Genomic DNA, 18,886 nt, shown 5'->3' on the forward strand with positions numbered 1-18,886 from the left:
ATTTGTATAAGACGGTACACTGCAATCATTGTATGTTATTAAATTCACTAACATTTTACCGCCACTCCGCTTATATGGAAATAGAAGTAATCTGTATCTTTGAATAGTCATATTTGTTTAATCTACCACTCATTCGGAATGTAGTCTCGTCATTAGAATATAGAGCAAGAAACTTTCGTGTTGCTCTTTTAAATAAATTTCATATATAAATTGGAAATCGTAAAATAGGTTGTCCTTTTACCTGTGAAGTGATGAAATAAGAATAAAGTACTACTCATCCTCAAATGAGTTTAACATCGACGTGTACCTACTAAGTACTTACATAGCTGTACAAGATACAGAAATTCGTAATAAAACCTCATAGCAAGCACTAATCTTTATTTAATTTAATCAAAATGGTACTTTGTAATAAATAAAAAGTATTATTTTGACTACTGGTCAACTTGTCAACTTTTTATTTATTAATAAGTTAGATTTTGTCAGTTTACTTCTTACTGAGTTCATTTACCTCTTTGTATTGTCGTGTTTTATATATTTGTATGTTAGACTAGTTTGAACTGTGTGATGTATATAAATGTTTATAGTACCACATTTTGATGTACCTTACTCTATGGTATTTAAACGACATAAGATAAAAGCCTAATAACGCGTCAATGAGAGCTCTATTGAGCAGAATCGTCGATACAAACGAGCTACATGCCAGATTTAATATTGTTGCAAGCGTGCTCGGTTTTTGACGCACTCTCGCTGGGGTTGCTCAAGGAAGGGGTGATGCTATATTGTAATTGAAATATATTACATAATATCGTGCCTTTATAAATGTAAAATATGATTTTATTCGCAATATAATATCACAATGGATAATCTCGACTTTCGCTTCTAAAAGAACGTATCTGTACAAGATTATGTTATATTTGTAAAAATGAATTTTATTTTCAAACTTTGTGGCATTGTAATTTTCAAATAACGAACGAATGAACGTAGAATCGAAGTTTGTTTTTCTAATACAAGATTATGTCATATTTGTAAAAATGAATTCGATTTTCAAACTTTGTGGCATTGAAATTTTCAAATAACGAACGTGTAGAATCGAAGTTTGTTTTTCTATTACAACATTATGTTATATTTGTAAAAATGAATTTTATTTTCAAACTTTGTGGCATTGAAATTTTCAAATAAGTGTAGAGTCGAAGTTTGTTGTTCTATTATAAGATTATGTCATATTTGTAAAAATGAATTCTATTTTCAAACATAGTAGTATTTTAATTTTCAAATAACGAACAAGTAGAATCGAAGTTTGTTTTTCTATTAAATAATACTTAGAAGACTAAGTTACTATTCTTATACAGCCATATCTATATTTAAGAGTATTTTCCAAATGTGCAAAATTTCTGTCTAATAGGTACTTGCTAACTATTATCATATCCGCTAATACTTAACGATTCATATCTAAAAATGTGTGACTTAACACTTAAACACGAATACAAAAGAAAAATTTACACACACCTGCTTGTATGTTATAGTAAATATTGGCCTGCTTGTTTAAAATATTTAAGATCCGCAATGTGCAGCTAATATTTTATAAATAAACATTCGTTCATTCATTCACTCAATTGACTCACTTGTTTACAATAAATTCGTAATTCAAAACTTTTTTTTTTTTTTGCTGAAAATTCAAATATCGAACGGATGGAATGTCGAATGGCGCGCTTTTGATTGTTTCATACAACAGTTATTTTGTTATAAATAACCCGAGTTATTTATAACAAAATAACTGTTGTATGAAACTATTTAAGTACGTTTTTTTATTCATTTATATTTAGACATTATCGGTTGTGATATTAAATCATAGATTCAATTACTATTACGGTCTAATAAGGGTAATGCCCACTGTTAAAATATAGCGTTTGTCTATGGCCAATAATAAAACTAACCTCAAAAATACTTCCAAACGTAATTTCACTGGTCTAATAAATCTGAGTGTACCGTTAATTTCATGGCACCCGTTCGGTACCTAACCGAGCCTATGATTACGGTTTAAGCTCGCATTTAAACAATATTTTAAAGCAACTAATTAAGATTTTTATCGCACTTCGCAGGCATTGTTCTTCAACTGTTACGAACATGGACGTAGGAACTGATCTTGTGATAGCGAATTACCCTACAATATGTATTTAGATTGTCGCAGGTACAATGTTATAGTAAAAATGTGGCAATCATTGTTGGTGCGAAGTTTGATTGCGGATGCAACTGTGTTGCTACAGTAGCGTTACTTTGTCCTGTGATGTTTTTAGTAATAGCGGAAACGATACGATGTGGCATACGACCAGTCGGATCGGAGCGACTATACATAGCATAGTAGTAGAAATTAATAAAAAAAAAACTTCATCTGTTAGTTTCAAACTAAACAGTTCGTGTACTGTACCTACTAGACAATACTCATTTTTTCTGTACACGTACTTAGAAAACTTAAAATAATACAAACAGTACATATGTGATAAAAAAATACAAAAGTTTGTATCATGCAGGTTGCGAACCCATGACTCAGATAGTAAAGCTAACTGACAATCTGCTGGACCACTGAGGTCATCATGAAATTGAATCTTCTTCAATGATACATTAATGAATACTCAATTTATATGTAATGAAATAGTATACACATATATGGACGATCTACGTATCCCAAAGTATAAACACAATTTGATTAAACTCTACAAATTTACAACATTGTAATTAAACAACATCAAATATGCAAAATTACAGTCCATACACTAAACAAATGAGCTCAATAAAATAAACAGTAGGTGAATTTAGAGCGCACGGCGCGGGACAAAGTTTGGGACGTAACAAGCGAATGAATGTCCCACAAGTACGGGACAAGTTGCCCGCCGCGCCGATCGCGGCGCCTATACTCGATTTCTGAACTTTGTCTCCCACCCCGGTCATAGAGCAAGCATCGCGGCACAGACCCGACGTATATTAAAGTATTATAATTTAAAACAATCCGAGATCAATGTATACTTTGTACAAAGTGGCCTGGACAGATTCCTCTCTCATACATTTCTTCTACTAAGTACTTTGGTTGTACAGCGATATGGCAGCTATACGAAATGGAATGGTATAATATCTCTCATTAAATCACATTTCTTACACATTTTCCTCCTTTACTCAACTGAAATTACAGTGTACGGAGGTATCGCTGAATTCTCTACAATAGAAAATAAAAAGATGGTTGTCACTTACCATCAGATACATGTACAATTGTTTACCATCCCAATTGGTAATTTTTGATGGTAAACAATTGTTCCGTTACTTATTGAACTCACAAACTCAGCTCCGTTTTATAAGAAATTTGTCTCATAGAGACATTCTACATATATAGGTAAAAAACTTAATACCATCTGCCGGTTCTGTTTCAATCTGAGCTGGCGTGCAGGTGTGAACTCCAATTCGACTTTATTGAGTATAGGCTAGTTCGCTAACTCAATATTTGCTTGTTATTACAACACTACGTACGGCTCGGTCGGCTGCCGCCATTATTTTCAGTTGTTCTTTAGTTTTTGATTAGTTTTGTGGATACAATATATTATTTGGCATTATATATTTTGTTTGATTATCTACTCTATTATGTTACTAATAAGGAGTAGGTAAAATGACAAAAACTAATTCACTTAGTACCAATTGATAGCTAAATTACTATTGTTTATATATATACATAAAGTTTAAGATGAGCACTGAGCCTTTTATTCTTATTACTTACTCCATAGGTTATGTACTCATAGGTGACAGGGAAAACTTTCTGTCTTTTGCTCTTTGCTTCTTTGTAATATAAAAAAAATAAAGTGCTAAATCTTGTCACAGACTATTCCCGCCAAAAATTATATTTTTGTATTTTTTAAATAGGATTCTAGTACTTCAATGTTATATAACAAAACATATATCGGTCCAAGATAACAGAAATATGCAATAAAACCCTATATATAGTATCATTTAGTCTATTTATAATATTAGTATAGATAATATTAATGGAATACAAAACTACGTGCTGTCGTTCAAACATTAATTCTCATTAAACATGGCAATTATCAAAATTGAATGTCATACAAGCCGAGGCGCGAGTTTTACCGAGAGCACACGAGTTACAGAATTCAGAGTGGTATGATACCAATCGGATTATCGTTCTACACGTATAAAAGACGAAAATTCTCACTTCTTACCCCTTTCCCTCCTTTACACCCCGGGGTGGGAAGGGAGCGAGCTAATAGCACCCGGATTCATTAGTAAATTAGAAAGTGGATGAGTCCAAAGTTACGAAAATTCAATATCTAATAATGATTAGCTACTCTTATTGTAGATACCTGTCTATATTTATAAGTCCAATTCTCAATTGTAATTCAATTATCTAGTTTTCGATTGGGTTCGGGTTTGTTTGTCGTGTACCTGAGTTAGTTTAATGCTTCACAAGTTTGTATTGATTAACTAGCATTTTGTATTGAGTAGCCGCCATTTTGGAATCTGTTTTGGCGGCAATTATTTTTTCGTTCAACAATAACAAAGCATAGACAATGAATGAATGATAGAGATACCCGTTAATAAAAAAGTACGGTACTTTATTAATTAACGAATGTACTAATTAATACATGTACTCGAAAGTAATTATACATACTATTATATGTATATTTTCGAACACGATTATACTTTTAAATTAATAACGTGTGGCGCCATTTTGTTTTTCTCACAAAAGTAAAATCAGTCAAGACTTTGTCATTAATGTTACGTATTATTTAAAATACCTATTTATATGACAGTTTTATGATTTCATTCATCAAAACGATGTCAACGTTTAACTATTTCCGCCTTAATATAAAAAAAACCCACCTGCTCAAATGTTTGCTCGGAAATTCTGGCTACAAATTTCAACAATCAATACATCATATACCTGCTGAAGATTATATTTTTTGGCTGTCGAAACACGTTTCCTTAGTCTCGTCTACTGGTGAGCAGAAAATAAAACTGGAAGGTAATTCGATGCTCGGGCAAATTAAAACTGACAGTGAGAGATTAAGAGGTACTGGCTGGAGTGTGTTCAATATTACACAAATACAGACTTGCGGACTTTTTTTATAGTACAAAACGTAATTAGATTTTTAAATAAACGAATAACTATATAACTGAAATTGACTGAGTGCAGATTGTCTATGGGTTTTTTTTCTTAATATACACATCTACAATACAATAAAAGAAACAAATTATGTTTTACAAATATAACAAAAATTTTGCGTGTTACCATTTAAAAAAAGGTTAAGGTCAAAACATGAGTCAAAACTACAAAATAGAAATAATTCATTTATTTAATTGAATATAAATGTTTGTACTATAAATCATTCTTTTATAGAATACTTTTCAATAGGTATAAATGTTTGTTACTGTACGAGGATCGTATCCGCGATATTGAGAAACAAGCTTACTAAACCACTGGACTACCGTCTCAATTTAAGAAATTGGTATATTTTTCTATTTTTCCGCGTCGTCCTCGTTTAATTTATTTTCCAAACCTCTCAATGTCGAGTTCTAATTTCAAAACCAATATAAACTAATTAAATTTCATAGACAATATATTTTTTTTTATTATAATATGATGTTGGAAAATAAAAGTTGGCCGTACTTTATAGGAGGGTAGATGCAATGAAAAATGGCTTCCAATATTGGAGTTCGTCTGTCGATTAATCGTAATTTTTTTTCTCTTTATTTTGACACATACAGTCATTAAAAAAACTTATATATAATAAAATATTATTTAAAAAACAAGACATTAAGTGTTGAAAATTAGTATAAATAGTATTAACTAAAAATAATCGTTGACATTTATATAATAATAAGTTAAATATGACAATCTAAATATATATAACTCAAAGGTGCCTGACATAGTGATCTATCAACGCACAGCCCAAACCACTGGACGGATCGGGCTGAAATTTGGTATGCAGGTAGATGTTATGACGTAGGCATCCGCTAAGAAAGGATTTTGATTAATTCTACCCCCAAGGGGATAAAATAGGGGATGAAAGTTTGTATGAAACTAGGCTAACTTAAGCATCCCCTAAGAAAGGATTTTGATAAATTTGATTAAAATTAAAACAAAATTTCTGTCTGTTCGTTCCGGATTGTTAATCTCTGAAATGGCTGGACCAATTATGACGGGCCTTTTTTTAGCAGGTAGCTGGTATAATAAGGAGTAACTTAGGCTACTTTTATTTTAGAAAAATAAAGTTAAATTCCACGCGGACGAAGTCGCGTGTAGAGCTAGTTTAATTATATATCTTATGAATCCTAGCCAGGGAGCTTTAAGCTTGTATATAACAACCAAAAACTGCTCGTTTAAAGTAACAGAATACATTCAAAATACAGGGATACCATATGTAAAAATCATATAGCACAAACAATTAAGTCCACATCGACTGGCAACCCCATCGCACAAAAAACCACCCAACCCGTCCCTTGCCGCGTCCAAGGAGAGCGGTCCTTTATCATATTTATTTTATTTCAATTCGGTACGAATTTAATCCTTTTCCATTAATTAGTGGCCGCTCCCCGTATAATGCGGGGGTCGGACTGACCCTGGCTGAGGACGCGTTAATTTTTCTTGGCGGCGGCTACGGGTTATGTTACTGCAAACCGTATTGGCCAGTCGTGGAGGGTGAATGTTTGTGACGGGTTGATCGATATTTGTACTCCTTGGTCTTTGTGGACGCCATTTTGAATATGATTATCGATATAATTAAGATATAATAATAATAATCTCAGGACAATTCACACAGCGCCATCTAGACCCAAATTAAGCTAGCTAAAGCTTGTGTTATGGATACTAGATAACTGATACAAGTACATAGATATTTTTTTCGTAAATACATACTTATTATACATAGAAAACACCCAGACCGATACAAAGAATTATTTGCACGAATACAAATGTTTATGTCGTGCGAAGAATCGAACCCGCAACCATCGGAAGTAAATATATCGTAGATATTTGTAACAAAACTCGCAGTCAAAATAATATATTCGTATATGGAAACTTGGAAGATCTCCCTAATATATTGTAGCCTCGTATAATAATAATAATCTCAGGACAATTCACACAGCGCCATCTAGACCCAAATTAAGCTAGCTAAAGCTTGTGTTACGGGTACTAGATAACTGATAAATATATAGATTTTTTTCGTAAATACATACATACAGAAAACACCCAGATCCGACACAAACAACCACACTACATATTTGTAACAAAACTCGTAATCAAAATAATATATTCGTATATGGAAACTCTCTCTAATATATTATCTAGCGTCGTATAATAATAATAATATAATAATAATCTCAGGACAATTCACACAGCGCCATCTAAGTCTCAAGTTGAGCTAGCTAAAGCTTGTGTTATTGGTACTAGATAACTGATAAATACATAGATATTTGTTTTCGTAAATACATACATACATACTTATGAATACAAATGTTAGCACCGCGCGAGGAACCGAACCCGCGACCATCGGCAGTAAAGCGGTGTGCTTGTAAATACATATTATACATTGAAAACACCCAGACCGACACAAACAATCATACTCATGAATACAAATGTTAGCACCGTGCGAGGAACCGAACCCGCGACCGTCGTAAGTAAAGCGATATGCTAAACCACTAAACCACCGCGTGGCCGTTATAGATAGGTGTATAATATTATACATGGATTATAAAACAGATCACACGAGCAATAAATATAATGCAGCATCCACAACGAAAACATTACGAAGCCTAAAAATTCCGTTTAATTAAGAACAATGTGAAATGCCCAATTAATACGATACACGAACGAGAGATGACTGATAGCTGCAAAACAGAATTACAATGAGTTTTAAAATACAACGCTTACGTTTCTAAATCATAATAAATACAACAACACACATAATGAATGCAAACTCGGCAATTTTAGGCGAGAGCAGACCGATATATGCTAGCTTGCAAGTGAATACACGTGTGATCATTACTTGATATAAAAAAGAATTACAAGTTTTAAATCGTTTATTGTTCATAGAGTTTGTACAGAGAGACATGACAACAATGCAGAAAAAAGACAACACTCGTTCAGTGTTGCCAACCTTATCTCCATTTTAGGCGCGGACAACGTGTAAGAAAGAAACATTTATTTCACGCATATTATATACTAGCGGCCCGTCCAGGCTTCGCACGGGTGGATATTTTTACATTAATATGTGATCTTCTAGCAAACCTCTATTTGTAAGTTTCTTTAACAATTCCATCTGTCTAACTGTTTTAAAGTCCTGAAACGATGTTCATGATCTTGATGTTGAACGCATGTTCATGATGTCAGAATGTTTTTTCTTAGGACACTTCATCATGTGGTGAAGTGTCCTGAGAAAAAACATTCTGACTGGAAAGGATGAACACTGTATGCTCTTCTTTATTCCGCTTGCTGCATCTTTTTTATTCCGGGGTATCCATGGATGGATGATTGTTGCATGCAAAAACTATTGAACAGATTATGATGAAACTTTACAATATTATAGCTTATACATCAGAATAAGTCATCTAAATATATATAACTCAAAGGTGCTGACATAGTAATCTATCAACGCACAGCCCAAACCACTGGACGGATCGGGCTGAAATTTGGCATGCAGGTAGATGTTATGACGTAGGCATCCACTAAGAAATGAATTTGATTAATTCTACCCTCAAAGGGATAAAATGAAAGTTTATATGAAACTTTGTCAATTTTAAACCGATCGGGCTGAGACTTTGCATGCATAAAGATACTATGATGTAAGCATCCCCTAAAAAAGGATTTTGATAAATTCCACCCCTAAGGGGATAATTTAACACGAGCGAAGTCGCGGGCTAAATTTCATGCGGCTTATCAAATAGTAAACGATCACAACCATCAGATGGTTCGTATGCTTCATTGACATCATCAGTATTATTTTCATCAGAAACATTTTTATTAATTTACTGTAATATATATATTCTTTGGTTACCTTTTAGGAAGCTAAATGTATGAATAATATTTGTATAGTAACAGGATTCGATTGAATGATGTTACGATAATATATAAAGCAAATATATCTGAAATGACCTCGAATTTAATTTCTAATTATAACTTTCAATTCTGGAACACCGTTGACATAACACGTGTTACTTAAATAATTTCAATCATATTTTACAACATCGCAACTGCCACGGTTTTTTCAGATATTGCTATAGAGAAATTCGCTTCGAACCTTACGTCTGCGATAACTCATTCATGTATCTATAAACATTTGCAAATAAATATTCCACTACATGTTTAATATTCCCGATGAATCACACGAAATCGTTGCCAAGTTTTTATACTGTCGCCTGCATGGTACCACCGCTGTATTCGATCGTTTTAAGTGTGAACGGAAACAAAAGGAAACATATAAATCTAGTGTTATTGTCTTTAAAGCTATTTCTACTGAAGACAAATCACATGGCTTGAATCTCTCATAATATAACTACATAAGGAATTAATTCAGCAAATCCCCAACTACGAAACTTCGCGATCGATAGATAAATAACCTGCCATATCACAACAGAATTGAATCTTCGAGTTAACTTCGCGAAATTAACTTTTGCACAAGCGGGAGCAGTCAATCAAATAACCAATAATTTCAATGAAAATTTAATTCTAAACGAATCGAATTCAAATGCAAATTCGCGAAACGAATCATTGAAAATTTTGGAAAACTCCGAAACAGAGCCGGCAGCATTTGATGAAATCTGTGCGAATCGATATAATTGTCAAGTTTCGATAGCGTTCACTTCGAAAACAATTTGGCAACAGAGAATCAGAATCAAAGAAGGCATAAACAAATCGAATTCGATTAGTCTGAGACAATAGCGGTGTTTGGGACAATACAGAGCGATGCGAGCCTTCAATCGCACCCTTCCAACTCGGTATTAATTTCTGTCCATTCATTGGAATTAATCAATCGATTGTTTATAATATTCGGGGATCTTCCAACTCGACTATTTTAAGAGCTCTATAAAACAAAAACAAGACTTGCTATTTCTGTTTTAATAGCAACATTCCCTGTAAATATATTTATAACTTAAATTCTACGTGGAATGAAAAAGTGTTAAGTAAATTGAAGTTTTAATTTGATGATGTTAATATCACTTGAAAAGTTAAAATAACAGTACCTGCTTGGTAAATGTTTTTATAATAAGATCTATTTTAAGAAGCCGTACCGCAAACAAAACGTCTCGTATTCACTGCTGTGTAAAATATTTAGAATAATCATTGAATCATTAACTATCTTTACCGCTATTATAATTGCCTGCCGTGAGAGCACAATCACCGAAATTACTTTAACTTAATCTATTGCACAAACAAACTAGAATTTTGGTTCCGATGACTCCGATAGATAACAGTCTTTGTTCCATTCCAGAAGTCACTGAACGGATCAACTAATGTTTTAATTGTAACCCGATTTGGGAGTCTATTATATGTTGCACTCACTGTTTCGCAAGATCTTTGATGAACGGCGAACTCAACAGAACTGTTTGAGCAATCGATTTCATTCCTCATGATGACTTTCCAAAAAGATCTTACGATTTCATTATTATCTTTCCTTGTAAAGATTTTCCTTCATGTAAGTATATTGGCGTTATTATTTCTGAATCTGCACTAGTAAATATTGGTAACACATTATCATTGATTGCCTTCAGTAGTAGTTCAATCAATGTCATCAAGAATTATCGCATATTATCTAGTAGACTTCATTTTGAACTTTCTATTGACATTGTCTACATTTCTCACATTATAAGCGCAATAACTTCGTAAACTGTGTCTACCACTATTATCATTACAATTATAAAGAGATTTCAAGCAATACATGTACTGAGTTCGGTTATATTTAACGATCTAAAATTATTTTTTTATGTTGCTGTTCACACAATTTCACATGTGACGCTTTGGTGGTCTCCATCTATTTAATTGAATGGGTTACTTTCATGATTTTTAATGAAGGCACATAATGATTTTTTTTCGCTAGCGTCTACTTTCTAGTTGTAAACATAAAATTATTCGGTCAAAACGTTAACAATTCTTAATATTTAAATTAAGATAACAGTGTTTTTCGTACATCGGTGTTGGAGATATTTCGTTTATTGTAAATTGTGTTTTTTATCAGAAATCTCTTTTATTGTCTAGTGCTGAGATATTTTAGTTTGTCTTCAGGCTATAAACTGTGTTAACGCTCAATATTTGCTTGATCTACATATTTCTGTACGCCGATGCGTACATTTTTAGTGTTTTACTAACATACTATATGATTTGGTGTTATTTTTGTTGTATGTACTAAAATATTGTGTTGATATGTAGAGATTGATATATCAAAAAATATCTTTTTGTTAATTTAGTTCCTATCTTAGGCCTCGGCTTTGTTTGCATGAAGTATCTGTATAACCAAACAAACAGAATTAGTTTATTATTCAGAATATTATTTAGCTAATTTCGTGACTCACGGTTGATATTTTTCATAATTTAGTTACGGCCTTAATTATAACGTTAACTCTCTTTTTTGTAACTGAAATGCTAAATATCTGAAGGTACATCTGGTGGTAAGTAGTAAACAGTAAAAAAATCTGCACTTTCATTATCCAGCTGTGGCATACAAAAACATGCTAAAATTTGCTAAAATGACAGGTCCCTTCTATTTTAGCTTAGTTTATTTTAATAATAAATGAATAATAATAATATGTAGAGCACCATGAGGATAATATTTTAAGAAAGGTGTTACATATGATTGTGGATGGTTATAAGGCCAGAGGAAGACCGAAAAAGGGATGGATGGACTGTGTGAAAGATGATATGGTAAGAAAGGAAGTAAATAACGCGATTACTGCGAACAGGGATGAATGGAAGCGAAAAACATATTACGATGATGATGATGGAGAGCACCATCGCATATGACGCTCCCAAGACCTATGTTAACATTCTAGAGGACTAAAATGTCACCCCTCATATCCTGTAATTTCACTGCCATATCCTGTCCTTTAACCAAACAGCTTAAAGAAGCTGCTTCACCGCTGGCTGAAATGAGTGAGACTAATGTACCCGCAGATGACTTTGTACAAAGTCTAGATCTACTTTGATCTAGTTATTGTCTATGGTTTATATCCCCTCAATTGTAACGTTAACGTCATTTTACTTTAATATCTTTCAAGGAGCAATAACTGCTTATTACAGAAACCCGTAGGTGGTAACTGGAGTAAAGATTTGTCATCTCCCGATTACGTAATGTGTGATTTGTGCCATAGACTCAATTGAGCGTGATTGATCGCTCCTGTCGTTTATTGTCTATGACTCACATAATGAGTTTCAGTTTTATAGGTTTGTGCCCTTGGTTTGTGATTCTGTATGTTATTGGTTTAGTTCTAACACTCCTTAAATATATATAATTGTTACTTCTATTGTTCTCTTTTATGATTTACTCAGATTATATTAAGATTAAGCAACTGTGAATCAGTGTCTTCGAAATCTATATATGTAGCATCGTATTGCTCTTTAAAGATAATTTCAACTCATATATTCCGAGCAAATATAGATTTATCTACTTCTCTTCATCATTACATAGTATAAAACAAACTCACTGTCGCTGTCTGTCCCTATGTATGCTTAAATCTTTAAAACTACGCAACGGATTTTAACGTGGTATTTTTAATAGATAGAGTGATTCTAGAGGAAGGTTTATATATACATGTACAGGCGAAGCCGAGGCGAGTAGCTAGTCTAGAATAATTAGAATAATACAACATTTAAAAATTAATTACAGTACAAATTAATTAGTCGCGGATAATAACCGTTTATAACACTGCACAGAGCATTGCAAATTTTAGAAACTGCAACATAGTATATATGTAACTATATCGTTATGAATCTAAAGTAATTAAATACTCGATAAGGCTTTAATTATGAAAAAAACACACACTATTAATCCGAATATCAGTGATTTCATCGGGAAATTTGTTATGATACATGCGTAGAGTTAGTAGTCGGTGTAGGTATAAAGCTAGATGCACACGAGCGCAATATATAATATATTAACATAGATATATCATGAGTAATTTTATAGAAAACATAAATATCTAAATCTACTAGGTCTTTAATAGATAATAATGAAATGGTGCACCCGTCTGCGCTAACGGTGGTTGGTGCATCAGTGGAGGATGATAGGATGAGCACGAGGTCAAGTCAGTTAGCACATCGTGGTGAATTTATATCTTTTATAAATAGTCTAATTTTGCATGTAATGCGTAGGAATGAAGATCATATCCTAAGGAAGGTGTTACATATGAATGTGGATGGTTATAAAGGCAGAGGAAGGCCGAATAAGAGATGGATGGACTGTGTGAAAGATGATATGGTGAGAAAGGGAGTAAATAATGAGATGATTGCGAACAGGGATGAATGGAAGAGATGATGAAGGAAGAAGCAGATGATGATTAATAGTGTAATATTATATCTTATATTTATATCTTTCATTTAATTTTTACAGCCAAACTTTCATTTCAAGCTGTTTTCTTATATCTGCATTGAGTCAGTTAGCACATAGTGCAGTAATAGTGGATTTACATCTTTCGCCGTTCTTTACCGCCAAGCTTGCTTTTCAAGCTATGATGTAATGTAGATAAAGATATAGCAGTAACATTTCAAGCTATAGAAGCATAATTTGGTTTTCAATAGCTTACATGAGCTAATAATGCAAGTAAAAAGATAATACGATGATCGTAGTCCTTATTCTATTATCATTACATAGTATAAAACAAAGTCACATGTATGCTTAAATCTTTAAAACTACGCAACGGATTTTGTAGCCGTTTTTTTAATAGATAGAGTGATTCAAGAGGAAGGTTTATATATATAATACAGGTACACCCGGGCGAAGCCGGGGACTAGTAGCTTGTTAGCTATAAAACTTCGCTGGTAACAGTCCCCGCTGTCTTGTCCACGCCCTAACATCGAGGTAATCTTGTACAGACGATGTTATCTACCACATATGTTACGCGTGCTCGCACACACATACACACACACAAGATACTCAATGCTTTCTTTAACTAATGATTCATTAGTGAATTTATAACGGAAACAGGTAAGGGCGAGTCTCTGTAACTAACGCATAGAAATATTATTTCTTGGGACTAATTAACTTCAATTATCGAATTGTTACTTTAATTCCTAAATATTTTAATTTAATATTAATATACCAATCCATATGTCATAAGATTACGTCGTTTCGCATCTCTTGATTTACACACTAGCAACGTTATTTAACTAATAATATCTCTGGACAATTCAGACAGCACCATCTAGTCCCTAACTAAGCAGAGCTTATGTTATTGGTATTAGACAACCGATATAAATACATAAATATTTTTTTATTGAAATTCATACATATTATACATAGAAAACACCTAAACCGATACAAACAGTCATACTCATGAATACAAATGTTTTTACCGAACTTGCGAGCATTGCGACCGACGCTGTCGATATGTTTTTATTAATGAAATAACTATTTTTTTATTGAGTGGTTTGGACTATTGTTAGGTGCTTTATGTATGTAGCACTGCGACCTACATAGATCTATTTGTACTCGCCCTTTTTCAGAGTTCGCTACCTAGACCCATCAGGGACAAGAATTGAAGGATATTCTAAAGAGCAATGGTTTTGTCTCCTCAGGATAGCGTTAATACTTACCAAAGGAGATATTTGGTTTATGCTTGAGTATGCTACAACCACATAGATTAGAGTCCCGCGTAAGACCTACAAATCTGACTGGGACTAGTCAAATAGTAAAACATAATCAATACAAAACAAACTTTAACCACCAATCCCGATAGTTGTATCACATCCGGCGAGATCCGCTGATTACTTCTCAATGGACCACGTTTGAATGGCACAGGAAACAACTACAAAGCTATTACATTATAAAAAAAACAAATGGCTATGGGAACTGATAATTAGATTAGCGACGTTAATGAAATATTGTTCACTCATTAAATCGATGTTTCCTGTAGTTATGCAAATTATAATCAAGGCACTGAACAATGATGTTGCAAGCTGTAAAGCTACAAGCAATGATATAGCAATACTAGCGTATGACAGACAATCTTCTCATTATTAAATATAATAGAAAATTATTTACTTAAATAAACTTAAATTGAAGCACTTTTAACGGCTTGTTTTTGTTTTTTAAGTTGTCTCATCACAAGAAGAACGAGCAAGAAATTTGCGCGTTGCTCTTATAATTAACTTGTAACTGCATTTATAAATTAAAATATGTGTAAAGTAAAATACAAACTATCAACTAACACTAATTCTAACACTAAAGACAAAATATTAAACATACAACTGGTTGAGTAATTAAATAAGAGCAATTCGCATTATTAACCGATTTAGACGAGAAATTACTTGGATAGCTTTATTGTTCAGACAAAGATTTGTATCAAGATATCATTAAGTTAAATTATAAAAGAGATGAGGTCTCCAATGTTACCATTATAACGCATATAATAGTTATTACAATAGTTTTTAGTTATGATAATATTACATAAATCATTGATGTTTCTAGTTAAGACATAATAGAAAATCAAATTGGATAAATATTTAAAAAAGATTATAATCAATAAACGAATTTACCAACAGATTGCACATACCCCCTTAGCTGCTACAATTTAGCAAAATTATCACTCATATTCAATTTTCTAACGGATAATTTTTGTATCTTTGCAGAGAGCCACATTGGCTGAAAAAGAAGTGACCACACTCAAAGAACAATTGGCGACAACCAGCCCAACGCCTCTCCAAGCGATAGTGCCACCAAAAACCAATGGCTCACACTTAGAACCCACCAGGGACCAAGCTACAGAAACGAGGATAGACATATTTAGTCAAGATATAAAAGAAGAGAAGAGAAGATCACCAGAGATTGATGAGGAAGTAGAACATAAGATGGAAATGGCGGCGACAGGGAGGAGCAACAGCGATTCATCGAGAAGCAGTCCTGTTGTCCACCAGGGGAACAACTACGACAATGAACTGGTCGCTAAAGAGAAAGAGGTAAATATCATCTGTACTTTACTTTCTTTAAATCAATTTGACAACAGCATAGAAACAAACCTCGATCCGTTGATCATTAACATCGACAGGGAATTCATCCCCACACGCTAGAACCTAAGTGGTCTCGGACAGTGCGGTTTTAGAGGAGCTTCCTCCTGCGTTCACTTAGATTGTGGAATGAACTACCTGCTTTTTCTCACTAGACTACAGCATTGGGTTTTTCAAGAAAAGTACATTGAGGGTTCTTAAGGGTTCCTTAGTCGGCAACGAGTTATGCGTTTATTTTTTTATTGATTTAATGTATTTTTATGCATAAATAATAAAATATTAGACGTTCAAAACATAGTCCGTCCGCGCAAATTTTCGTAAAAAGAGCGTAAAGTTTTTGATTCATGTAATGATATAATAATTACCTAAAGAATGATAGATTCGATCTCAGAACCTAATATCTAGCATATTGGGACTGCTATTGAACCTGTTACCGATTTAGTAAAAAGTATATAAGACCGTGTTATAATAAGACTATCATGCAAAAGTCACAGTAATATTCAACCCATTCAAACGATCTAAAAATAAGTCAAGATGGACGGTTAGTTCAACTTGACTTATTGCCCATATAGGCCACGTATGTTTGTGTGTCTGTGCGTAGCTCATAAACTATATTTATTTAGTGCAAGGATTACCGTTCGTTCGGTGCCGATCAATCATTCCATTGAACATATCCTGTTTCCTCCTAATAGGGATGGGACGTGCCGATACGTTATCGATAATTTATCGATTTATAAAATAAACTTTCGTGCTTTTAATGAAATCGTATTCACTATAATGATCATAATCATTTCGCATTTTAATTATGAGAAACTTATAAAATTATTTCATTTTATCATTCTATTTGTTGCTAAAACTGCATTAAAATCCGTTGCGTATTTTAAAAGATCTAAGCGAACAAACAGCGGAATCGACTTCACTTTATCTAAATATATATAACTCAAAGGTGACTGACATAATAATCTATCAACGCACAGCCCAAAACACTAGACGGATCGGGCTGAAATTTGACATGCAGATATATGTTATGACGTAGGCATCCGCTAAGAAAGGATTTTGATTAATTCTACCCCCAACGGTATAAAATAGGAATTGAAACTTTGTATGAAACTTTGTCAATTTTAAACCGATCGGGCTGAGACTTTGCATGCATAAAGCTACTATGACGTAGGCATCCCCGAAGGGGTTATATTAAAGCGAGCGTAGCCGCGGGCAAATTATAGTTTTTATGAAACTTTGTCAATTTTATACCGATCGAGCTGAGACTTTGCATGCATAAAGCTACTATGACGTAGGCAAAAGAAAGGATTTTGATAAATTATAAGAACTTCCTCTTTGTATGAATCTTTGTCAATTTTAAACTGATCTGAGACTTTGCATGCGTATGACGTATGATTTAAAGGACCTACATAAGCGAATAGCCTTCCTCTTGAATCAGCGTTAAATCCGACGTATTTTTACACTTTATACTATGTAAAAAAGTATCAAATAAAATCAGATTACAAAATAATATTGAAATCAACACAATCAAATAGTATTTATTTCCTTTGTTTTGATATTTTTTTTCATAATTCAAGTCAGGAATTCACATAGCCTTCAATGAACAAATACGTGTCATTCTGTGTTTTTTTATGGAAAATACATGTTGAACGAAAAATGTAAAGTGAAAATTACAAATGCAGTGCGTTATGTCCATTGTTTTTGAAACTGCTTCTTTTTATACATAACTAGCGATCCTCCCCGTCTTCGCCCGGGTCTACATGTATTATACATATAAACCTTCCTCTTGAAACACTCTATGTATTAAAACAAACCGCTTCAAAATCCGTTGCGTAGTTTTAATGATTTAAGCATACATAGGTACAGACAGCGACAGCGACTTTGTTTTATACTATATAATGATGATGATGATGCATCTCATAGAGTATTGACTGATAAACAAACGATCGAAACTCTTTTATAAAGTACACAAATATATTTTTAACATATAATAGCAGAGAGGGTGGACTCACTGCCCTCACTGAGTTATAGACCGTTTTGTCTCAATCATTAGTTTTAAATTTTATTATTATTATTATTGCTATTATTATTATTATTATATTCCTTTCCAGTTTAATATTGATATACCTTAATTTTGAAATAGGTAGGGAAAATATATTAATACAAAAAATTTCATAATATTCATAATAGTTCATAAACGGCTAAAATGTCCTAGATATAACTTTAATTGATTATTAGATTAATTATAATAATTACAATTGACATTAGATATATTAGAATAAATAACTTTTTATTTGATTTCATATTTGTTACTCACACTTTAATTTAATTTCATAATATAGAAAGAAAGAAAGAAAGAAAGAAAGAAAGAAAGAAAGAAAGAAAGAAAGAAAGAAAGAAAGAAAGAAAGAAAGAAAGAAAAATATTTTATATTTTAAAATATAAAATATGCATCGATGTTTTATCATCGATACAGCCCCATCCCTAGATCTAGCCTGTCAAATCCAATTCAGCAATGCCCCCGCGCACATAATTGATTTATTGATCATACGTTACATTCGATACGAGATGACTTGCGCGCGCGCAGCGTCTCTTAACTACAAGGCTATTGCATCCTTTAACTGTAATTTTCTAACCAGTTAACCGGGTGACCTCAGACGAATAACTCGAGAACATTGC

The 18,886-nt window shown here is 33.0% G+C and overlaps 1 protein-coding gene across 5 annotated transcripts in view; it reads left to right on the forward strand.

Annotated features, from left to right (window-relative positions):
- Nucleotides 1-18,886, forward strand: part of LOC131847399 (homeobox protein cut-like) — a 204,487-nt gene that overhangs the window by 80,183 nt on the left and 105,418 nt on the right. For all 5 annotated transcript variants that reach the window (XM_059196973.1, XM_059196974.1, XM_059196976.1 and 2 more), the window contains one exon: nucleotides 15,833-16,159. In XM_059196973.1, coding sequence (XP_059052956.1) covers nucleotides 15,833-16,159 — 327 coding nt within the window. The remainder of the gene's footprint in view (nucleotides 1-15,832; nucleotides 16,160-18,886) is intronic.

This window comes from Achroia grisella, unplaced genomic scaffold (assembly GCF_030625045.1).
Source record: "Achroia grisella isolate CSIRO2021 unplaced genomic scaffold, CSIRO_AGI_Agris_v1 utg5290, whole genome shotgun sequence".
NCBI classification, from domain to species: domain Eukaryota; kingdom Metazoa; phylum Arthropoda; class Insecta; order Lepidoptera; family Pyralidae; genus Achroia; species Achroia grisella.